This window comes from Phyllostomus discolor, chromosome 4 (assembly GCF_004126475.2).
Source record: "Phyllostomus discolor isolate MPI-MPIP mPhyDis1 chromosome 4, mPhyDis1.pri.v3, whole genome shotgun sequence".
In the NCBI taxonomy this organism is placed as follows: Eukaryota; Metazoa; Chordata; class Mammalia; order Chiroptera; family Phyllostomidae; genus Phyllostomus; species Phyllostomus discolor.
This window is the reverse complement of record NC_040906.2, coordinates 52,284,098-52,309,386: the sequence shown is the minus strand read 5'-3', so window position 1 is coordinate 52,309,386 and position 25,289 is coordinate 52,284,098. Positions and strand designations below refer to the sequence as shown.

Sequence of the window (25,289 nt, the reverse complement as noted above, 5' to 3'; positions counted from 1 at the left end):
CTAGGTGAAGTTCAGGGGAAGAAACAAATGAATGAAGTAAAAGGTGTCAAGATTTTGTTTACTAATTGCCCCCAAGGAGAGGACCTCCTCCCCTCAACTTTAATGCAAGACATTTAATTTTAATACAACATGACCCCAGTATACTTAGCTGCTTCTCCATATGATCAGGGTTAGAGGTCCCTTAGTTAAATGGAAGCCATGCCCTTGAGGTGGTTTCATCAGCAGATAAAAATAATGTTTCTCTCACTGGGTCTTCCTGAAGCACGCAGTCTCTGGGACTGATTTGCTGTCTTCTGGATTGTGCCATGCTGCTGCTCCAGGTCACCCGGGACCGGGTCCCTCAAGGGGAGCCCCTGCAAAACCTGGTAAGAACATTTTGATTGCATGCTGCTCCTATCATTTGCATGGTTGTGTACTTTTTAACAAGTTACTTGGGCATGACTGTCTACAAGGCGGGACTGAGATAGTAATACAACGTAGTGTTAACACAAATTTCAGGTTTGGGAAGCCATACAGGCTGGAAGCAGTCTGGTGCCTATCCATGCCAGTTAAGTTCACTTTTCTGAGGGAAGAAAATGAATATCAGGTGCCATACTTTTACCTTTACTTGTAAGAACCTCAGATTAAGAAACTGCTTAAAACTTCATTTTGTTAAAGGAAGAGTGAACAGCTGACCAGCTTTCAGTGGGGCAGATCCTTCAGAGTCAAATCTAGACTTGGTAAAGAATACGGATTTAATGAGTAGTTCTGCCCTTTTGGCAGCATAGCCATTTTTTTTGTTGTTTTTTGAGCAATAATATAAACATCTTGCTATACTCTTTTGGGAAATTTCTGGCCCCTTTTCCTAAGTTCTTTGTTGTGAACTATGGTAAACATCAGTTTAGGGCTAAAATCAGTGTGGCTAATTAGTACTTCTGGAAGTACTTAGTGTGGCTAAAATCAGTACTTCTAGAAGATAAAGTAGAAGCATGATTATAAGAAATATTTATGAACCAAAAGGTACTAAGGACAATGTAGACCACTCCAAAGGAGGAAGCCTTTTCTACTTAAAATACCAACCTTACACTTGCTATCGACATTATCTATTTTTCTGAAATATGCAGTAGTTTCTCAGGTCTGTCCAAATTTCTTTTTGCCTTTTCTCCAGTGACAAAGTAGTACTATATGAAGTGGGAAACGTATAATTAATATGTTGGGACCTCCAGTCCATATGAAAGTTCAACTTCTGGAGACAGACGAGAGAAGATGAGTGTATTATAGCAGAACCCTTCAAATGGATATGCAGAAAATGATAAACTTGTCAGAGGAAATATTTTCCCCACAGCCAGGTTGTGATCAGGAATAAGGCCATGAGGAGGTAGGGGTAGGAAGAGTGCAAAAACAGGAAAATTTAGGGAAAACACAGTGTGATGGAGCAAAATCCATTATGTAAGAATTTAGTTGGCATTTTTATCTATTCAAACAGATAATCTCTATCTTTTCATTGGGGTATTTAGACCTTTTGCACTTAATGTAATTATTGGTATGTTTTGGTTTAAATCTGTCATCTTGCAATTTGCTTTCTATTTGATCCATTTTGACTTTTTTCTCCCTTGGCATTCTACTTTGAAATACATGTAACTTTAAAAGACACATGAAAAGGAAAATTTCAAGTATGGTTGAGTAGCAAAAGGCATAGATTCTGGGGCCAGACTTGCCTCAATTCAAATCTCTGCTCTCCTGTGAATGTTAATAAAGTCATGTAACAACTCCTTACCTCAGTACCTACACATGTGAAATAAAGAAAATAGCAGTTTGTAGCTGAGGGGGTGTACTGAGGAATAAATGCACTGGTATAAGTAAAGAGCATAGCACAATGTTTGCAATGTGGTAATTTATGTTATTGATATCATGTAAATATAAGATTAATCTATAAGTATGAATAATAATAGGTAAAAAATCAAATACTTGTTGTAAGGCATTAAGTTTTGGTGGGATAGTTCAAGGGGAACTAAAATATTGTATTTTGAACTAAATTTTAAAGGGACTGGTTGGATTACAATTATTTTTTCCCAAACTTTAGGAAAGTAGCCCAGAAAGTTCAAATTTACTAATGTTTCCCATCTGACTTTCCATAACAGGCTCATATGCACATTCTTGTCATAATTGTTCCTTTCTTCCAATCTAGATGGCTGTCTACTGCGTTCGCCGCCGTCACTGTTACTTCTTTTACTCTAGTGGTCTTCCCACCTTCGTCCTTTTCCTTGTTTGGTGTCTCTCATGCACATGCGCCAGAGGAACTTTTCTAAAGCGTGCTCTGATCATCTCTTCCCCTTTCTTCCTACTCTTCAGTGGTTCCCCATAGCCCCAACATTAACTCTAAGCTTCTTTTTATTTTTTTATTTTTAATTACCATTATCATTCAATATTACATTAGTATTAGTATACACATTTCATGTGTATGGCATAGTGGTTAGAGATTTATATAACTTATGAGGCACACCCCCGATAAGTCCAGTACCCACCTGACACCATACATAGCCATTACGATATTACTGACTATATTCCCTGTGACTCTTTTATAACTGCAATTTGTACTTCCTAATCCCTCCACCTTTTTCACCCAGGCCCCTCTTACCTGGCAACCATCAGTTAGTTCTCTGTATCTATGACTTTGTTTCTGTTTTTTTTGTTTGTTCATTTGCTTTGTTTTTTAGATTCAACAATATAAGTGAAATCATATGGAATTAGTCTTTCTCTGTCTGACTTATTTCACTTAGCATAATACCTTCTAGCGCCATTCATTTTGTGGCAAATGGTAAGATTTCATTCTTTTTTTAAAAAAATAATCTGATCTCTTTTTAGATTTTTTAATTTTTTTATTTAATCTTCATTATATTTTTTCATTACCATTTAATACCCTTATACCTCCCTCCCCCCAGCAATCACCACACTATTGTCAATGTCCATGAGTCCTTTGTCTTTTTCCTAAGTCCCTCTACCCCCTAGCCCTGCCCCCCTCACCACTAGCTGTCATCCTGTTTTCCATATATGAGTCTGTACCCATTTTCCTTGTTAGTTCAGTTTGTTCATTAGATTCCACATATGAGTGAAATCATATGGTATTTGTCTTTTTCTGACTGGCTTATATCACATAACATAATGTTCTCCAGGTCCATTCATATTGTTGCAAAGGGTAAAATTGTCTTCTTTTTAAAGCCAAGTAGTATTCCATCACATGCATGTCCTACATCTTCTTTGTCTATTCATCTGTCATTGGACAGCTAGGTTGCTTCCATATCTTAACTGTTGTGAATAATGCTGCATGGAAAGAGGGATGCAAACGTCTTTTCAAATTAGCATTTTGGATTTATTCAGATAAATATGCAGAAGTGAAATTGTTTGGTCATATGGTAGTTTTATTTTTAATTTTTTGAGAAACCTCCATACAATTTTTCATAGTGGCTGCACCAACTTGCAATCCCACTAACAGTGCACAAGGGTTCCCTTCTCTCCACATCCTTGCCAACATTTGTTTGTTGATGATAGCCATTCTGACAGATATGAGGTGGTATCTCATTGTGGTTTTAATTTTCATTTCTCTGATGATTAGTCACTTTTCACATGTCTGTTGGCCATTTGTTTGTCCTCTTTGGAGAAATATCTATTCAGTTCCTCAGCCCATTTTTTAAATCAGATTTTTTTTTTTGGTGTTAAGAATTCTAAGCTCCTTAGTATGATGTTCAAGTCCCTAGTCCTTATCTTCCTTTCTAGCTCTGTCTTCTACTGATCCCTGTCCTTCATTCTGTGCTTCAGAACATCCAAACTATTCTCTGCTCTTCAAGGATGCCTGTTGTGTTCTTTCTCTCCTTTGTGACTTTGCTCATGCTGCTCTCTCTGCCTGATCTGCCCTTCTTCCCCACTCACTCTCCAAGTCCTCTCCATTCTTCAGAGTCCACAATGGCTCCCTCCTCTGTGCCCCTTGACATTTCTTACAGTGCTCAGCATATCCTGTCTTGTATTATAGTGGTTTCATGCATCTACTCAGTCTGCTGGGGTGTGGGATTGGAGGAGGCAGGGAATAAATCTGAAGTTAGTCAGTCAGGCCAGCTCTGCCCAGAGCAAGCACTCAAAGAAGTGTTTAAATGTGTGGCTTGGGTAAAGGCTGTCGTCAGCCCCTTAGTCAGAGAGTCTCAGAAGTGTCCTTAATTGGTCCATTTAAGCCTGATTCATTCTTCACATAGGAGAGAAAAGCACAGTATACCCAGGAAGTGCATAATACAAATCACTTTGCTACTAATCCAAGCAATGAAATTATTTAACTAGAGTGACAGGCATATACACAGATCGAATCTGATTTTACTATGTAAAAAATTATTCTTAGCCCTGGCTGGCGTAGCTCAGTGGATTGAGTGCGGGCTTCAAACCAAAGCATCTCAGGTTCGATTCCCAGTCAGGGCACATGCCTGGGTTGCAGGCCAGGTCTACAGTGGGGGCCACATGAGGAGCAACCACACATTGATGTTTCTCTCTCTCTCTCTTTCTCCCTCCCTTACTGTCTCTAAAAATAAATTTAAAAATATTTTTTAAAATTATTTAGTCATTTGTTCCTCTGTTTATTCAAGAAACAAATATTAACATGTACTAAGTGCCAAGAACTGTTCTGGGTCAGTACTTCTCAAACTATTTTGAAAGGCCAATTTGAAATTTGCTGTTTTCATTTTCAATCCATGCAGCCAGATACTTTTGTAAAATACAATAAAAATGAATTACTAGATAATCACACTTTTTAAGTGTTGCATCAATATAAAATTGATCAAAACTTTTCTACATTTCTGCCCTGGCCGGCATGGCTCAGTTGCCGAAGCACCGTCCTGTACCTGAAGGGCTGCTGGCTCGGCTCCAGGCGGGGGCACATGCTCAGGTCACGGGTTCGTTGGGCTCCGTGCTGGGAGCGGACGATTGGTGTTTCTCTCTCTCTCTCTCCCTCCCCTCTCTCTCCCTCCCCCCTCTCTCAAATGAGAATAAAATAAACCTTAAAAATAATTTTTCTGAATTTCTTACTGTAAACTAAGTCGTTCTGAACTTCTTTGCTCATCTCATTGGGATTAGTGACAGGAGTTGGTGCACAGACCATGTGTCACTCGCACTGTTCTGGGCACGTGTCATATGCCAGGGACAGCAGTCAAACATTCCAGTCCTCACAGGGCTGTGTTCTAGCAGAGGGAAAAAACAATCAACAATAAGCATAATGTATATAAGTTGGTTATATGGGATGTTAGAAAAGTGAACTGTTATGGGGAGAAACTACAGCGAGGAAGACTAAGAGTGGCCAAAGTGGGGGAGATGGAGTTGGGGGTGGTTTACTTTTAAATGGGGTGGTCAGGGTGGGCTTCACTGAGAAAACTTGAAGGTGGTGAGCTAGTCAGTCCTGTACATGTCTAGGAAAAAAGCGTTATAGGCAGAGGGAACAGCCCTGGCAAAGGCTCTGAACGGGCAGCGTGCGTGGAATACACGCGGAGCAGAAAGCAAGACCATGTGACTGGAGCTGAAAAAGCGAGGAAGAAAATGGTAGGAGGTGAGGAGCCAGATGATGCAGGTCAGTATTTCTTAATGTCCTGTTTCAGCAGGTCTGGGTGGCCCCTGAGACTCCACAACACTAATGAGCTTCCAGTGGTGCAACCTTGTTGACCTGAGGTCTGCATTTTGAGTTGTGAGGATAAATGCAGTATAATGGGAGCCACTGAGCATGTTCGGCAGAGGAATGCCATAACCTGAATTATGTTTTAAAATGATTACTCCAGCTACTGGGTTGAGTATAAACTATAGATATCATCAATGAATGAAATATTATGTGCAAGTTGCATTCTCTGGGCAGCTGGAACTCTCTAAAACCCACAACTCCCTTTCATACTAAGTCTACCAAACACAGTTCTTCTCCTTGATGTATCAGGACATGATCACTAACAATATTTATCACACTGGGCTATCATGCAGAGAGATCCTTGGATGCAACTGTGAAAAGGGACCACCTACCCTTGAAGTAAATGACCCTCGACCATTATGATTTTTAGTTAATGTGCCTGATTATTTTAACTTTCTTCTTTCCTAACACAAAGCGAATGTTTCTTGCTATTATTAATGTGCTCACTTTTAGTAACATACTCTCCTTCCCCTTCTCTCTTTTTCTTCTTTGTGGTGGTCTAAAATACAGGTTTTAGACATTTTTCTGCAGTTAAAAAAAGTAGACCTGAGTAGGCTGAGGGAATGAATCCCTAGGAGCCAAGGGAAGGAAACTGTCACAAAGGTATTAGGTGCCCACTTTCTACACATGCTAAGTGCTTTACCTCTATTTTCTTAGTGTAAAGTCCACAGGGTTTAGTGTAGCGTTGTGACCTGTTTGTGCGAAAACTGCCATTACCAGCCCTGGCTTTCCTGTGATACCTCACCCAAGTGAGGTAGTTCTGTCCTCAAGAAGTATTCCTATTTCTTTTTGCAGGTATAGAAAATCATTGCGCTTGCTGAGAATAACTTTGTATTCTATCTTAAAGATGGAGCATGGTACATCTTTCGGGAGCTGAGGAGCAAACAGTGTTGTACCAGCCTCCTGAGGGGATCCCAGTTTGTCGCGCACAGTGTGGGTCTATGGTAGAGCTCCCGAAGAGCACCTAGTGTGACATCTTTCAGGGGCTGCCCACCCCACAGCTGCGGAACAGACTACACACACTTTCACTCAGCTGCTTCTCTTACGCCACGTACTTCGTTGTTTTCCTTTACCTTTCTTATTGCTTGCTACAAAGCAAACGTGGGCTGTGTTTTATCCCTGGAACTCTTCATTCTCAGAGTCACGAAACATCTCAGTCTTCCCGTGTCTACAGAGTTTTACAAGATGTAGCATTGTCGTTGCTAACTCCAGGAGATTCTTGGGCAAACTGGGACGCCTTGGTCACCTTATTATAACACTGGTATAGGTTGAACTCATATCAGGAGGAACTATTTTTAAAAAATTAGATCACCCCATCAGGCTAGACTAAGCCCTGGATAGTGCTACAGAATTGCCTCATACTGCCTGCCTGTGTGCAGAGAAGGTAGCAGCAGCTGGGCAGACAGCAGCCACTGTGATCACGATGTACTCGGGTGTCACTCATTCGACAGGGAGAACATGTTCCTACATGGGAGCCTCAAGGGCAACATTTTTCCTGTAGGGACAGCACATGGAAACCAAGCCCCACATGGAGGGATGGATACTGGGCCTCCCTGTCTTGTGCTCAGGGCCATTAGGGAAGGCCACACCCAGGGCTTCCAAGCTGCTATTGTGGCCTCACACTTGGATAGTCTCTGGTACTTCAGACCCCCCTTGTTTCAGCTCCCATTGGACCGAGACATCTTTTCTTCTTGCCTAGATGCCATGGAATTCACTATAAACCAATGACAGAATTGGTAGACTTTTCTCAGTGAGATCATAATTACAGGCATAGAATTCTTTCCTTTAGCATGGGGAGGCGGAAAAACACCTCCTTATCAAGGTATCTTTAGATCTGGTGGTTCTCAAACTTCAGAGGGTTCTCAAACTTCAGAGTCACCTGAGGGCTTACTAAAACACAGATAGCTGGGCCCGTTCTGTAGCTTGTGCGGGGTGGAGAGAAGAAGGGATTTGCATTTTCATCAAGTTCCCAGGTGATGCCATGTGGCCAATCTGGGGACTACCCTTGAGAACCACTGATCTAGACATCCTCTACCTCGATGCTACATTTAATCAGAAAAAGTAAACCTTGCATATATGGCTTTCTATTCATTCAACAGACACTTATTGAGCACCAACTATATGTTAACCATAGGCAAGGGAGTGAAATAAGATATTTAATAGACTAACGCATGTCAACTCTCTTGGTCTTTGCAGCTATTGTTTTCCAAAGCAGATTTGGTAACAACACACTAAGTGTCCATATTTAGCTCAAGTGCTCTCATTAAATTATCAGGAAGTTGTCAAGAATTAATTTACTTGTAGGTACTTGTAACTTTGCTCTAGAGGAAGGAGAGAGGAATGTTGCAGATGTTTATAAAGGGTCTCAATTTCTAAAATTATTAGGTATTATTGCCTTTAAAAGATATTTCTATTTTATAAACTATACTACTCTACCAGCCTTCCACAAGATCTGAAAATCCCACCAGATCTGCATATTTGCACATACCTCTAACACGTTAAGTCATTACCATAATGTTTGTGTCTTGGCTTTTTGCAAAAGAATTTAGACAAGGTGACCAAATAAGGAGCACGCTTATGAGCCCTATGGACATGAGGACAGAGGGATGGAAGGAGAAAGAGGGGAGATTATCGTTTTTCCAATCCCAAATCTAATTTTTCATTAGCCTTGTTTATATTAATCATACACCTTTCCTATTTTGCTTAAAAGACTTTCCTAACTTTACTGCATCTGGGGTTTGGGTTGTTTGGTTTTGTTTTGTTTTATTTTGTAATTTTGGAGAAGGTGAATAGAATACTTGGGGCATCAGTTGCACTGACAGCAGTTTACCCCAACTGAGGCCTCTGTCCCACAGTGTGGCTTTCTAAAGGCACTTTGGAGGATCCCTACCGGGAGGAAAAGTTTCATTTGTTGCCCCATTTTCCCTGAGATTTGAGGATTGGGATGATAAGAAGAAGGGAGGCTGTTCACGAAGGCTCACACAGCGCCTGCTCCTCAGCCCCCTGAGGCAGTGAGGTTCTGGCCCTGCGGGAGGAGATGAGGCCCGAGAGGAAAGTGGCAGCTGTGAGAGCTGGTCATTAGGAGCCATGGAGGTCACTTGTCAGCCGTCATTCCTGAGGCCACATACCTCAGGGAAAGCCTGTGACCGCCTGTTCTCATTTCTGCAATTTATTAACGCACATTACAAAGTTGGAGAGGTTTTGGACATTATTCTGCTTAGATTGTTACCACAAACATTTGAGGAAAGTTCAGCAGGACCTTTTCTTGTGCTTTCCCAAGTGCATTAGGTCAGGATGTACTCTGCGATGCCGAGTTAGATTCTGGCCTTGACCCAGGACATCAACAGGGCAAGGTGTGGGATGGGAGTCAAGTTAGGGTACTTGGCTTCCAGAACTGAATGTGGATGGCATGACTGTGAAACGTGCCAGGAGTAATTTTATTTTTAAATTCTTCTCTTACTTGATGTATTTTAAATAACACACACTTTACAGACTACCTTGTTAACCTTAGCTGCTTAGTTTGTTTCATTTTAAAGGATTCTTTTCAACTTTAAAATGAAACATACAGCTGTATGATGGTAGGAATAGAGTGATTGTTCTTTTGATCTTTGTTTGTTTTCCAAGATTGGGAGTAATAATTTTTTTAGTTACTGGATTAACTTTTTATTTTTTTTAGTAGTTTGGGGTTTTCAGGAAATTTGAGCAGAAAATAGAGTTTTCATGTACTCCCCTATCTCTTCCCCTCACCCCCCTGGTTTTCCATATTATTAATATCTTGTGTTAATGTAGCTTATTTGTTATAATATTGATATATTATTGTTAATTAAAGGCCATTCTTCACGTTAGGGTTTATGTCATTATAGCCTGTGAGTTTTGACAAATATACAATACAGTGACATGTATCCACCTTTGCCATATCAAACAGAAGTTCCTTTTGCCTGAAAAGCCCTGTGCTCCACACAGTCACCTCTCTCTCTTTCCCTCCCTGCCCCCAAGCTCCTGGCAACCGCGGCTTTGTTTGTTTGTTTGTGGCCTTTTTACCGTCTTCATAGTTTCGCCTCCTCCAGAACGTCATATAGTTGGAATTGCACAGTATAGCTCTTTGAGATTGGCGTCTTTCAGTCAGCAATATGCATTTCAGGTTCTTCCACGTCTTTGCATGACTTGGTAGTTTATTTTTATTGCTGAAAACAATCTATTATGTGGCTCTACCACATTTGTTTATCCATTCACCTATTGAAGGATACCTGGGTTGCTTCCAAATTTTGGCAATTATGAATAAAGCTTCTATAAGCATTTTGTGCAGGTTTTTGGGCAGATATAAGTTTTCAGCTCCTTTGAGTCAATACCAAAGAGTGTAATTTCTAGATTTATTGTAACACTATGTTTAGTTTTATAAGAAATGGCCAACTGTCCTTTCGAGTTCCTAAACCATTTTGCAGTCCCACCAGCAAAGTATGCGAGTTCCTCATTCTCACCAGCATTTGGTGCTGTGGTTGGTTTGGATTTTTGCCATTTTAACAGGTGTGTGGGGTTATCTCATTGTTGCTTTAATTTGCATTTCCCTGAAGGTGTATAATGTGGAGCATCTTTTCTTATGCTTAGTGCCATCTCTACATCTTCTTTGCTGAAGTGTCTTTTTAGATCTTTTGCCCGTTTAAAAATTGTGTTAATTTTTTTTATTTTAGAGGTTTAAGAATTCTTGGAATATTTTAGATACCAGTCCTCTGTCAGATATGTGTTTTGCGAATATTTCTCCTAGTCTAGCCTAGTCTTTTAATTCTCTTAACAGTGTCTCTTTTGTACAGCAGTAATGGATTTCTTTCTATGTAACTAGGGAGGAAAGTGTTTTAAAATAAGCCTAACACCCGTCTTATCTCCGCACCCACTCCATATCTAAGAAGTATTGTAAGAGGGGGCCAAGGGGAACCAGGTAATTGGTTGCTCGGTAGTTGAACACAGAAAAACCATGATGTGAGTGTGTTCCCTAAATTAAATGTAATCAATTTTAAGTGTTATAGGGAGGTGAGATAGACATAGTCCCAAATTAAATAAGGGAGGCAAAAACTTGCTTATGTGACTATGTGTAGAACCATGGCCATGGGTTAAAACTTTCCTCTCAGTTTTTGTTTTTATTTGACTGTTATTTCTTGGCCATTCACCATATTTTGCCATGTATAAAGCACACCCAAGTTTTCGGCCCAAACTTTGAGGAAAAAAAAATCTTTCATTTTAATTTTTTAATTAAAATTTGTATTTATTTATATTTAGAAACAAATCTGATTATCATATTCCAGGCTATTATTTTGCATATGCATATCATCATTGCTTTCTGGAGTTACACTTTTAATGCATAAGTATAAATAAAAGAATTAAAAACATTTATATAGATACAGAATTAGTATTACCCATATATAATGCGCACCCCTATTTTTCTCTCAAAAATTTGTGCAAAAAGGTGCATATTATACATGGCAAAATATGGTACTATATGCCTTAAATAACTAGAACACCTAGAATGACCAGGAAAACTCTGTGGTTGTCTACTTACAGAAAAGCAGTGTTAAACAAGAGAGAAATTATTGGTTTAAATTCAAAGAGGTCTGGGAGAGTGTGAAACGCACCTTTATTCCCATCCATTCAGCTGATGTTTACCAAGCAGCTGCTAAGTGGCAGGCCCTACGTTATGTCCTGGTGACATTGAAGGGAGCCAGGTCCAGACTTGCCCTTATGCAGGTTACATTTCAAGGGAGAAATGGACAAATAAATCTGAAATCAAATCTCCTTTGACCAGATTGTTATTCAGAGTTGGCACTGGAGCTTTGCTATGACAGGGACACATTTGTGGTCTCATGGGAGCAAAGGAGGATTAGATAGGCTCACCCCAAAGCTGAGAACTGAAGTGGGGTTGGGAATTGGCCAGGCAGAGGTAGAGAAAGATATTCCCAGCCCTCTCTCTGTTCCCTTTCCACACCAGGAAGAGCTCGCAGTGGAAAGATGAGATATTGTGCTAGTTTTGTTTTTTACACTTTTTAAAAATTCTGGAATATAACATGCCTGCAGGGGAAAAAGAAGCTTAAACAGAGATGGGTAGTGTGTTGAATTGTAACTACAACTGAGATCACAAACAGAAGCTGCCAGGACCCCAGAAGCCTTCTGCGTGTTCTTTTCCTGATTATGACTCTCTTCCTACTCCCTGGAGGTAATCTCCTCCACGTGCACCTGCATATCAGAGTTTCATTTTGCCCATTTTTCAGCTTCATATAAGTGGGATCACACAGCATGTATTCTTTGGCTTTTAGCATTTTCTTCTTCTTTTCATCTTAATATTGTATTTTTAACGTTAATAATGTGTTTATTTTCATTGCTCCACAATAGCCCATTTTATGGCTTCATTCTTTTGTCACTAGGCTTCTGGCTGAGATCCTTTTGCTCAACCTTCTCATTTTACAGATGAGAAAACTGAGGCCCAGTTGGTCAATCCAGAGCCAGAATTCAACCCAGAGCGGCATTCCAGAGAGAAACCAAGGAAGCGATGCCTCTCAACCAGCTCTCAGGACCTAGACTATTTTTGATGGTTCTTTGGCCATTTTAGCCTCTTACCTGTATTTTCCTCTTTGTTCTACAGAGGAACAGGGAAAAATAGGAACCTCAAGGGGTTGAGCAGGTAGCTCTGTGTGCAGCTGTAGACTCTGAAATCTGTTTTATTATGCCCAAGTTATTTTATTATTTGTTCATTGGTCAGAGTTTAGGGTTTCTATTCTGATTAGGCTCCAAGGCAAGAAGGCAAGAAAAGGGACATAAAACCATACCTAGGGGATCATTGGCATTAGGTATGTTTTTGTTAACTTGGACTGCTGTTGGATTTAGATTAAAATTGCTTGTAATTTTTAAAAAGGAACAGATGTATTTCTTATAAAACTGTGAATACGAGGTTGGGGTAATGTCTGGAGGGAGAAGCTCAAGATAACAATTGATATTAAATGCATTTGCAGTTTTTCTCCCAACTAAGAACAGTTCACAGGGACTTCCTGATTCCTTACAAGTCACCGTGCTCTGTACTATACCCAAACTTTCCTGACCTCTGCCTGCCACCGCCCCCAAATCCTTCATTCCCATATTTTGCCTTCTTTCCAGTGCTTTGTTGGTATTTAACCCTTTTATTACATGGAACTTCCCTGTTCTATGATTTGCATTCCTATGTTTTTAAGACTGTGTGTGTGTGTGTGTGTGTGTGTGTTTATATGTGTATGTGATAATCTGGCAGCTCCAAGGAACTCTGGATCAGGTCTTGTCCTTAAAAAATAAGACTCAGGATATTGACTCAATGCATGATAATAGAGCCTGGCACATAGTAAGCACCTAATAAACGGTTAGCTGCTGCTGCTATGATTTCCCACTCCTCAATCGTGAATCATTTCCGAAAGTGCCTAATTCTCAAGTTAACAACTCCTTCCTTCTTTCTGTTCAAATTGTCAAGACTTCTGGAGTGTGCTCAGAGTTTTGTAAACTGCACTTGTTTGTTTTCTGAATGTCACCACAAGTCTCAAGAATGTATCACCTTGAACCTCTGTTGCATTTAAGAAAAGTGGGACAAATTTGTTGATATTTTCTGTGTCTGACAATTTATGTAATGGGAGGTAGTTATGTTTCATTAATCCACCTAAATGGTATAAGGGATTTTTAGAGCTCCCACCAACTAAGATCCTCATTTTCTTTCTCAACTATCCAAAAGGGTGTGTTTGGCTGCTTAGCAATGAGCAATTAGAACAGCCAGTCTACCCAGACATTAGGCTGGGTTAGTCTGACCTAATATACATGAAGACTCAGTGTTCCCAAAGGGACCCTTCCTTTTTAAGGGAAGAAATTAATGATATCCCTTTTCATTAAACTGGTGCCAGGTATTTTTTTCTAAGTAGCCTATTTAAAAGAACAAATTCAAACAGGCCCAAGAAACAAATGCAAGAGATCTACAAAGCTCTTAAGGGATGAGTTTACACACTATCCTAATTTCAAAGGAGAGGTTTTTGTGCTGGGACACAATGCCTGGGCTCTCCCAATGGGCACACACCAACTTTAAATGTCAAACTATGCATTTGTGCAGAAATCAGATAAGTACAAAGAGCTCTAGACTTGTTTCTGTTCTTAACTGATTTCCCTCCAAAGGACAGTTCACATGCTAACTCATTACACATGGTCTGAATGTTTGGGGTATGGGTGGGGGAACTAAGGATCCACTTCAAGTCTCCAAGGATCAAATTACAAAGTGTTCACTCAGTTTATCCGTCACTACTGTATTTTCCTGTGTCCAGAGTAGATCAGCTCACAGCATCACACTTGCATTCTGTTTGCTAATTTTCGATTTGGGTTGCCGTCTGGGGAGCAGGGCCCTTTGCATCTCTTGGGGGCTGCTCATTCTTCACTCTAGGCTGCATCCTCTTATTCAACTCATTAATGGAACTCCCACTACATGTAGCAGCATCTATTTAACACTTTGGGAAGGTACTGGGAAAAAAGTACATCCGATTGTCTCTTCCCCTTTGTTTGTTGACAGGGATTTGTCCCCTTTCCCACCTGCAGTAAAACGATTGCAATCTCTGCATTTATAACTTATTTTTTAAATTAATTTTTGCCCTGGCCAGTGTGGCTCAGTTGGTCGGAACATCATCCCATAAACTGAAAGGTTACGGGTTCAATTCCTGGTCAGAGCACATGCCTAGGTTGCAGGTTCAGTCCCCAATTGGGGGGCATACAAGAGGCAATGAATCAATGTTTCTCTCTCACATCAATATTTCTCTCCCTCTCTTCCCCTATCTCTAAAAATCAATAAGCATGTCCTTAGCTGAGGAAAAAAATTGATTGTCCTCCCCATTTTTAACATTTTACATACTTCATTTGAGTCTGCTCAGCCCCTAAAAGTATTTTTCTTCCTGTTTTATTAAAATTAAATCCTTATCTCAATATAGAAACTATATAGGAGGCCTGCAGGTATGGACCTACAGGCTTTCCTCAAATTCTAGAAAATATATATAAAACAAGGAATGTATCAGGCAGAATTTCAGCAAGAAATAGATTGCACACTCAAATTAGGATAAATTAGCCATTGTTTAATAAAGGGATTCTTTTTAACGAGTGTGGGAAGGATATACTGAAATCGTAAAGGATAGTGTAGTAGCCCAGGAGCTGGTGGGAGGGGAGCTGTAACCACATACACCTAAAAGGACAAGGAAAGAGAGTGGCATTTGGAACACAGATGGAGTAAGTCATGTGGGTATAGGAGTCTTGAGAAAAGAGTTGACCTTGACCTTCAGTCAAGGACACAGTCTATGAAAGATACAGCCCTTCCTCACTTGTTCCTTTCCTCTGATTCCCTGCTAGGGCTCTCTATTGGCCAAACCATTGGGAAGCCAGAGTAGGCCATACAGGTCAGCTTCTGGGGCACAGAACAGAGTGCAAATGGATAGAGAATGGATCTGGAGGGAAGGAGCACTATACTATTTAAAGGGACCCAATATAATGTCAACTCCTTGTGTAAAGTTCACACCCTCTCCCACAAAGATGAAAAATACTTCTCTAGAATAATGCATCAGTTAGTAATTGTTCTCTGCTTCAATAAACAGATACTGAAAAACAGTGACTTCAAGAGATAAATGTTTATGTTCTTCATGTCACTGGAAGTTCAGGAGGTATGCAGTTTACATACCTCTGGCATTGGTTTACAAGATCAAAAATGTTAGGCAAGATCAAGTCTCTGCACTTCTCTTGGCTTTTTTTTTCCTGGTCCCAAAATAGCTGCTGAAGCTCCAACCATCATGTCTCCATTCCTTTCAAAAGGGCAAAAAGGATTTTCATGGAAGCCCTATGCAATACATTCTGTTTCCATTTCATGGTCCTCCTTTATCTGCAGATGATGAGAAATATTTTTGAGTTGATTGCATTGTGCCCTCTATGATATAAAGGTTCTGTTAGAAAGAATGAATGTAAGTAGACAACTAGTAGTATGTACACAGATAAAGTTTAATCATCTGAGGCACTTATGCCCATGGCATTGCTTCATGCTGGTTTCTGATCTTAGGGATTTTCAAGTCACACAAATCAAATATTCCATCTGAACAACCAGATTCAGCCTCATGTCCTTCCTCATGGAGCATCAAGACCTGCAGGGGAAAGAAAGGTCACCAAGAGATGATTATAAGATTCCAAAGCAAATACTCAAGTGTGTCTTGTGGAAATAGTTTGTGTAAACAAAATCAAGCTATTTGTGGTAGAGTCTAGAAATAGGAGAAATAAGAAAAACATACTTTGGTAGCATGCTGGTGTGACTATAATGGCTATAATTGTTTTACAAAATTATTGTACAATGTATTTTGAGGGCCTTTTAAATTTTTTTCAGATCCTTTATTCCAATAATTAACTCATAATCTGCCTTTTTTAAATGTCTGGGAAAACTTAAGAGAACAATTAAATAAATTTGATACAGCTATATTATGGAATAATAGAGAACTATTAAAAATTACATTTACAAAGCATTTAAGATAGTATGGGAGAAATGGTTTATTTTCATAATAATCTAAGTTTTGCTTCAGTTTCACCTAAGTATTCTGATCCTCTAGGTCCTCTTTTCCTTTAATATCTAACTGAAATGGTTAGAGCCCCATCCTATTGCTAATTGGAGGTCTTACAGCCTCTATTCCATTGCTGCCTCTCACCATAATACTTGGGCTGTCAGAATTATGAGTAAACAAGAGCATTCATAATATTGTTTGTGGCAGGGCCACAACTTCTTTGGAGGGCAGTCAGTAAATATATCGCCTGGACCAGCAATATCTGCTTCATAAATGTATCCTCTGTGCATAATTGGATGAGAGCACGATTATGCATATGATTCTGAGACCAGTTGTAGTGAAGTATAACAAGAACTCAGAGGTGTTCATTCTTGGTCACTCTGAGAATGATGATAGATAACAAGAAACAGGGATGTGCTTGACATGGTACCTAGCACACAGTAGGTGCTTAATAAGTGCTTATCAAATGATAAATTAATTCAGATGGGTAGTCTCTTTGGAGGAAATTAGTTTTGTTTCAAAAAGCATCTTGCATCTTACATTTTAGTCACATATTGTAAATATTTCTAGAACACAGTTGTCGCCATGGGACTAGAGCTTAGGAAATGGAGCACAGCCATCTGCCTAGAACAGTGGGAGACTTTCTGTTTATCTTTTTTTTTTTTTTGTACAATCAAATCCATTATGAAAATGGACGCAGTCTCCAAGCAAGACTGGAGAGAGAGATTAGTAGTGAGGCTTGGAAAAGTCTGCAGGGGGCAAGGTAGACTGAATCAGGTTGCTCCGTGGTTTATTTAGCTCTATGCAATGCTTTGGATGAGAGAAAACTAAACTGGGTCATCTAATTGATAAGTGTAATTGTTTTAGATAAATTTGCATGGTCTGGAGAGATGGTCTCAGGCCCTGATGAAAGGGGGAGTGTAGCTTGCTTTAAAGTCTTTTCTCCTCCTCTGCTCAAACACATTTCCCCTAACACACCTGAAAAATCCCCAAACCTTTGTTGCAAAAGAATTTGGCTACAGTAATCAGTGAAGACAACTTGAAATATTGGTCTTCCTATCAGCAGGTTATATAACACATTAAAATACACTTGGATTTAATGATGAAAACATGATGAATTGGAAACTTCTGAAAGTTTCATTGTTATTTTCTCAACAATTCCCGATAGGATGTGTTTAAATTACTTAATGTTAAAAGGCATATAAAATAGGGGGTTAAGAGACTTACCCTGAACTATATGTTACAAAGAAAAGGGTAAAGTAATGTTGCTCAGTTAGAAGGACTCTTTGGATAGAAAATGCAGTTTAGGTACATAACATGGTGGCTAAGAAAAAATGAGTTTTGCCCTGACTGGTGTGGCTCAGCTGGTCGAGCGTTGTCCATAAAGTGAACTGTCACTGGTTCGATTCCTGGTCAGGGCACATGACTGACCAGGGTTCAGTCCCCAGTCAGGGGGCATGTAAGAGGCAACTGATTGATGTTTCTCTCTCACATCAATGTTTCTTACCCTCTTTCTCTCTCCTTTTCCCTCCAGAAATAGATAAATAAAATCTAAAAAGAAAAAATTATTTTTAAAAAATATGGGTATAGAATGATTATTATATTGATTTTAAGGCCTGAGAATTTTTACCACATAAGTTATGTAGGCAATAATAGTAAAATAAAGCTTATATTTGGAATATACATTATGGCTAGAATTCTGTCATTTGAATTTTTCTAAGTTCTACTTACCCTAGCAACTAAATAATATTATTCATCTTATGAAGGGAGTTATGAGTGGTCAATGAGAAAATTCTAATTTCCCCAAACACATTTTTTACTGATTTATTACACTTATCTGCACTAAAGTATTAAATATTAAAATGTATGGAGTTATCAGATCATACTGGCAAAAGAGCACTCGGTTTTTAAAAATTATACACCAAGTGTTAATGAGTTTGGTATTTTTTATGAGGTTCCCCCTCTCAGTAAGAAAATATTCTCTGTGTAATTTTGAAGTTCAAATGTTTCTGATTAGTGTCCTGCTATCTTATTGGTGCCTTCTGGAAGGCAATAAGATTAGTAGAGTGTATGAGTTCCTCATATCTGCATGATTGAGTCCAGGTTTGAGAACGGGGCAGTCGCCCTGATGAAGAGCTGCAGCATTCCGTGCCTGAGTCACAGGCTCAGATCCTTAGAACATTAACACGGGTGTTTGTCAACCATCTAACCTTTAATATTGTCATATTTTTAAATGAGATGCTTAGCTTATTGGCATATAGGGAACAGGTTATAGAATTTTTGCAAGCAACTTTCAGTTAAAACAATATGAACTGTCTTTATTGCATTTATTGACATGAAGGGGATGTCTTCTTATCTTTCCAGAGACTGTTTCCTAAGAGCAAACATAAAATCGTGCAATAGAGGAAGAAGACAGAGTGACTTTAGTTATAAACTTGATTATTATTATTAGTTTGTAATTATTATTGTAATAATATCTTCTATTGAAACTGTCATTCTAATACCAAAACTAACACTCATAACTAGATGAGTGTTAATGAGTTCAATAAGCATTTCGATAAAAGCCTTGACTGGTGTGGCTAGATTGGGCGTTGTCGCACAAAGTTAAAGGTTGAGGGTTTGATTCCCAGTAGGTGCACATGCCTAAGTTTCAGGTTTGGTCCCTGGTCAGGGAGCATACAAGTGGTAGCCGATGGACGTTTTTCTCTCTCATTCCTGTTTCTCTCCCTCTCTCCCTCCCTTCCCTTCTCCCTAAAAATAAATTTTAAAACATTTTTTAAAAAGAGTTGCAATAAAAGCTCTGTGAATTTCTTTAAGTTTCTCAACTAAAAAGTAAATTTTCTCCCCTGCCTATGGATTTTAGGTGATGACAGTGAAGACTGTGGGAGATTCTAAGATAAGGACTTATAGAAATGTTTGAAGCTCTCTTTGGACCTGAAAATATAACATTCCTTTGCTCATATAAAAAGTCACATAACAAAATGTTTAAGAAAGTTAATAGGGCTACAGCTCTAATTGGAGCAGCAGAGAACAAATCACTGAGCTTTGCTTCTGATCGGCCTGTTTTGCTGGGGCCTGTGGCTGAGGTTGGAAGGGAATGATCTGCCAAATGGCCCATCTCATTACACCGAGAGGTCTCCAGGCAGGAAGTCTATCGGAAAAAAAAATAACACAGAACAAGTCACAAATGGAATGTCACTGCAAGGAAAGCCACACCTTTTTTTGCTTACAAGGAACAGAAATAACTACATGTATTTGGAAAGTAGGGTCTTAAGTAGTCTTAACCCATACCCAAGTTGGGGAAAACTTGATGAGATTTAGGAATGGAATGATGGTCATGCACATTTTTATGTGCTGTCAAATAAAAATTTCCTATTCCACTTAGCAGCTTTTTAGATCTTCAAACGATATGCTTTGGTGCACTGGCAGGTCGTGGATGGGTTATGGTTGTGCCAAAATGTTGAAGCATGAGGGCAGAACGGGGCAGCCGGACCACCGCAGTTTGCTGGTTATGTCGTATAAATAGTATCATTTTCTCTGTGTATGGCAGAGACTAAAAACCCTGCTTTCCAGATATGTTTGCAAAATCCCTGAATTCCAAAAAGGGGCCATATAAAATTATTTTATTAGTAAATAAACAGAGGCAGAAAGAGTACAGTGCAGGTTGCCAAAGAGAATGCATGATGCGCATGGTGAAAACAGGGGCAGAGTGTGGAAACAGGTCGGTGGAGGAAGGCCAAGGACTTCACACTGGGCTTTTTTTTTTTCCTTCCTGTGCTTGAATACACTGACGCTAACAATAAGTACTCAGAAATTTTCTAGCAAATGTTCAGGAGTGAGGGCATATGGTGCATTTGATTTTGTTTGTGTTTAAAATATGGTTTCCACACAGATGGGATTGCTTTAGTGGTTGTGTGACTTTGTTTGGATTTTCTTTTGCTCAAAAAAGAGATGAGAACATAGCTCTTTGAAATAGCCAGCTCCCAGGTTTGTTTCCATAGTTTGATTCACCACAGTTGCAGAGAGGTGCAGGCTTCTGTCCCCACCAAAACCCTTTGCTGGTTAGCAAGATTACACGACTTTCAACAGTGGTTTCAGCTGCATCTCGGCATATCAGGGTTAAAGCATAAAAGGATGATGTGAAAATTCAATGGACCATAGATTTAAATATTTAGATCTTTAGATGCTGGAGTGCCGTTACTATAGCAGGAATCTGGCCACAACACTAGAGCTGATGGAGCCAACTACTTCTTTGAAAGGTTGGATGACCAGGGACAAGGTCTACAAAAAAATGAAGTCAGTGACATATGGATCCTATTAGATAAATTGACATTTAATATCCAAAGATATGTTTAGGTATCCAGTCTGACATTCTTCCCTTCCAACTTTGGTGGTGAGGATGGATGGGAGAAAAGAAAAAAAGAAGACAGGAAAAAACCCTGAAAATACTAAAAATTCACAAAATTGTGCATGTCACTTCTTTATTTGTCATTATTCCTACACTTTCCTATTACCTGGGGCCTAAATATTAGTCCAAGGAACACGACAGAACCATCTTTATTTCCTCTTTTCTGTACTTAGCTTTCCATCAGGTGGGCCCTTCACCCATCCTTCCAAAAGTTAGCTAAAGTCATTTTCGCATCCTTCCCCAGGAAAAAAAATGCAACTTTCAGCAATATTCAAGTAATATATCCTTCTCTTACATTAGTGTGGTATCTTAGGTTAAAAAAAATTGTATAGTAGGACACCCACTTAATCACCAACAGCCTCTGAAGGATGTCCTCCATGGCATTCATGAAGCTGCACTTGAATCATGTGTTAACCCATAAGCAGAAGAGCCGTTTCCTTCCTGGGAGCTTGTGAAAGAGAGAGAGGCAGAGACTGACTGACTCTGTAAAACCAAGCTGGGTTCCCCCCACCCTGACCCTTTGTTTTGAACTGTAATCCACAGAAAACTAAATCATAAAAATGCCTTGCTTTTTTCCCCCCTAAATCCTAGAATTCAGACTATTTTGGCAGTTTGTGTGTGTGTGTGTGTGTGTGTGTGTAGGATTTGATTCTTTTAACAATGTCTGTTTTATATACTGATGTGAATTATTTTAACATGAGATTTTTTGGTAAATGCTTCCACCTAAACCTAATTTAACTATTTTGTAAGAGGATTAAGGACACTCAGACACTGGTATGATTCTGGGGGAAGGTCCAAGATTAATGTACTAAGCTGCCAAAATTATTGTTTAAAATGTGAACCCAGATTTAGATCTCATATGCAAGTTCTTCGCCAAAGAAAGAGTTTTCCAGTGTGAAGAGAAAACCAAGTTCTCCTCGCTGCTGTAACCAGAGCCTGGAAATGGTGTTTAGGAAGCCAAGACCTGTATGCAAAACATTGGCATGAAGGATTGGAGTTGAGGTGGTTTGCTTATCTTCCTTTTTATTTAGCTTCTCCCTTATGCTAGATAGCCTTAGGTTACTGGAGATAAAATTAATCCTTTTTGAACTGGATCTTTGTGAACAAAATAACAGAATACTTCCATTTCACCTATGAGAACACTGCTCTGCTAAAGATTAGGTACCTGTCCACTTGCATGCAGCCAGCAGGGTCAGAGCCAGATTGCACTTGGGCTTTTCACTGCAAAGTCTGGGCCTCCCTGCTCTGTCATCTTCCACAGCAAGCACTTGTTACTCTATGTGATGTTGTAACAAAAATACTGGGTGGCTTAAACAGCAAACATTTATTTCTCACAGTTCTGAAAGCTGTGTCCATGATTAAAGTGCCAACAGATTTCAGTGTCTGATGAGGACCCATGTCCTGGTTCATGGACGATGTCTTTTTGCTGTGTCCTCACATGGTAGCAGTGGTGAGGGACATCTCCTGGGTCTCTTTAATAAGGGAACTAAACCCATTCATGGGGGCTCCTACTCACCTTCCAACCCTCCCCCTGTAGTCTCACCCTGGGAACTAGGATTTCAGCATATGAATTTGAGGGGAACACAACTTTCAGTCTATAGTGGACCTAATCATTGCTGTATGGCTGGCAAGACTGATTTTATTTAGCAAGTGGCCTTTCTGATTATTTGTCCTTGAAGAAACAAACATTTTTTAAAATTCTGGCCTAGATTTTGAATTCTTTATTTGCAAATTCTTTGTGCTTTTGCAGATCTCAGACAGTTCTCAACTGTTGCACAGATATCAGTGTAAACATTGTTTCACAAATTAGCAGCACCCTGACAACCTGTCTGTAAATGATAGGTGGGAATTTGAAGTTTCCACAGCCTTATCCTTAAGCCTCTTGCTCTCATTGTTCCTTGATACGGTGCTAGGGATGTAGCTGGGACTCAATCTTTGTGAAATAAACAAGCCTATCCCATCACCCTGAAAGACTCACCAGCAACTCCATTGCTGATTTAGAACTACCTACTAAAAGCCTGCTGTTAATATGACCTTTTGTTTCTCAAGATAGATAACAGATTTTATCAGACTAACTGGCTTGCACCTATCAATGAGTAATTTCTAAAGGAATTAGAGATGTTAGTAGATGTTTTTGAGCAACAGCCACTAAAAGATTTGTTCAACCCTTGAATATGCATTCATTTTTCATTTGGTATGATCCAGGCCACATAAAATAGAAAGAGGAATATGATTCTGTACCTATTCACAGGTGAGATCATTGTTATTATGTTGTTATATGGAGGATGAAATGGGAGTCCAGTATTACGGCATTTAACTTGGACTTGAAAGTTAAGGGAGGCTCCAGGGGAAGATGAGACTGATCTTGAGACAGTTCTTACAGGGCTGGCAGATGGAGTTTGTTGTGTTGGAACACAGGCTGAGCTCTGAGGAACAGTAGGAGATGAGTTGGAGAGGTAAGGAGACGTCAGATCAGGAAGGGTCTTGTGCACTGTGCTGAAGAGTACCACCTTTGTTTGGAAAGTTATGGAGAACCATTGAAAACATTAAGCAGAGGGGTGCCGTGCTCATTTAGAAAATTATCTCGTGTTACCCTGTGGAGAATGGATAGGATGGGGCAAAACTGGAGATGGGATTAGCTGGGCGGCAGCCACTGTGGTCTAAGCGTGAATTGATGAGGGCCTGAATCAAATCAGTGAGAGTGAGGGAATGATTATCACGCAGGGAGGATAAAAGTGGAGTGTACCCAACCTGATGATTGATATATGGTGGGAGTAGTTGAGGGAGGAATCTGGAATGAGATGCCTTTGTTTCTGGCTTGTGCTGTTCCTGAACACATTGTCTAAAAGTGAAGGCAGCTGCTAAGATTATGGTGAAATAATGCTAGAGAAATAAGTGGGAAAACAAGGGTCAGTCTTTCAATATGCAATTGAAATATGGTGGCAGAGAGTGGGTAGAGAGGTGGGAGAGGCCGTCAAAGCTTGGCATTTCCTCCACTCACCACCTGTGCAGGCCAGGCCCTCATGGCCAAGGTTGGCACCCTTTATGTGATGCACCCCTGGTTCAACATGGCAGATGTTCCACTGGGCTATCCACTTCTTGAAACAATTCCTACAAACATAAATATCTATAAACATATTTGGCTCAGTTGGAGAAATACATATATAATGTAATGTGTTGTGAATCTAACCATGGTTCTCATTTTTCCAAGCCAGTCTACTATGAGAAATAATTTATACCATGACTGGTTTTCCTCTAGATATTCCCTTCTTTTTCTTTAGTAATTTGTCGTATAAACTCTCATGTTCCATATTGATTACCAGCTGTGCCTTGTAATTGGTCTCTGTGTTTTACTGGTCAGGGATGGGTTAAAGGTGTATACTTTTTTAAAGCTAGATTGTAAACTCTCTATAGAAAATATCTGTTAACATTCTGAAGATTGGACTGCTTCTAGAAGATACTATATACATGTAGACTCTGTTATACCAGCAAAATTTGACTGAGTTGAAAATCAAACTGCATTATTTAATAACTAGCAGGATGTAGGATGCTTGTCAGTCAAAATACAAGAAACTAGAGTGGCTACCTAGGTAATTAATTCAAAATGAATACCTGATTGCATTCTTCCAGAACGAACCATCACCTGGTGTTAAAAACATAAGTCCTCCTACAGTCCAAAGAGGGATTTCAACTCCATTATAAGTATGGAAAACTGTTCATTTTCCATAGTAAAGTGAAAGGCTGACAAAAGGCAATTAACCTTACAACTAAGCAGGAAAAAATTGTGGTATTTCATGGCATGCAGGTTGTGGACCTCAAATCACTTTGTGCCATTAATTGAATAAGCTCTAAGGGGAGGGAATGACTATCCCAGCATACACTAGAAGAATATTTCAAGTTAGGAGGCGAAAAGATAATGCCAATGTGTGTTCACAATGGACTTCTTTTTTCTTTTTCTTTTTTTTCAAAGAGAGGGAGAGAAACAGCAACATGTGTTTGCCTCTCATGCACCCCCCACTGGGGACCTGGTCCACAATCCAGCCATGTGCCCTACTGGGAATTGAACCGGCAACCCTTTGGTTCACTGGCTGGCACTCAGTCCACTGAGCCATACTGGCCAGGGCAGATTATTTTTTTAAGAAAAAGGAAAAAAAAAAACATAACAGACTGACTAGGACATTGGCCCTCGGACAGCGTCCACAGCATTATGGATGAGATATGAGATAAATTCACACAGACTACCAAGTCCTGTGGAGGAAAAGGGATGGCATGGCTACTCTCTCAAGGGGAGAGTGCCTCAGAGCAGCCTGGCCACTCTCTCAAAGGAGAGTACTCTGACCCTTGCCTTGACAGATTTTTACTGGGTTTCAATTTGCACAGGGATACAGGTAAAGTTCATTAATCATTGTCAGGCAGGAAGGATCAAACAATAGATAGCATACAAAGAACTACGAGGGCCTATTCTGAGTCAGGGTCTGTTAGCTAAAGGGCTACAGAACTTGGGGAAACAAACCCATTTCCTGCTCGGACCTTTATCATTTAATTGAGAGCATTCTTAGCAAAGCAGGTTTCACAGGACTTTATGTATTCTTTCTCAGGCTTGATCACCTGGGGAACCCGCCCTTTCCAGGCC

At 39.8% G+C, this 25,289-nt stretch overlaps 1 protein-coding gene across 1 annotated transcript in view; it reads left to right on the top strand.

Moving 5' to 3' along the window:
* The window catches only part of MYO3B (myosin IIIB), a 417,036-nt gene that overhangs the window by 332,385 nt on the left and 59,362 nt on the right, over positions 1-25,289 (top strand). Inside the window, exon 32 of the mRNA XM_036023317.1 lies at positions 263-365. Within this exon, the coding sequence (XP_035879210.1) occupies positions 263-365 (103 nt within the window). The remainder of the gene's footprint in view (positions 1-262; positions 366-25,289) is intronic.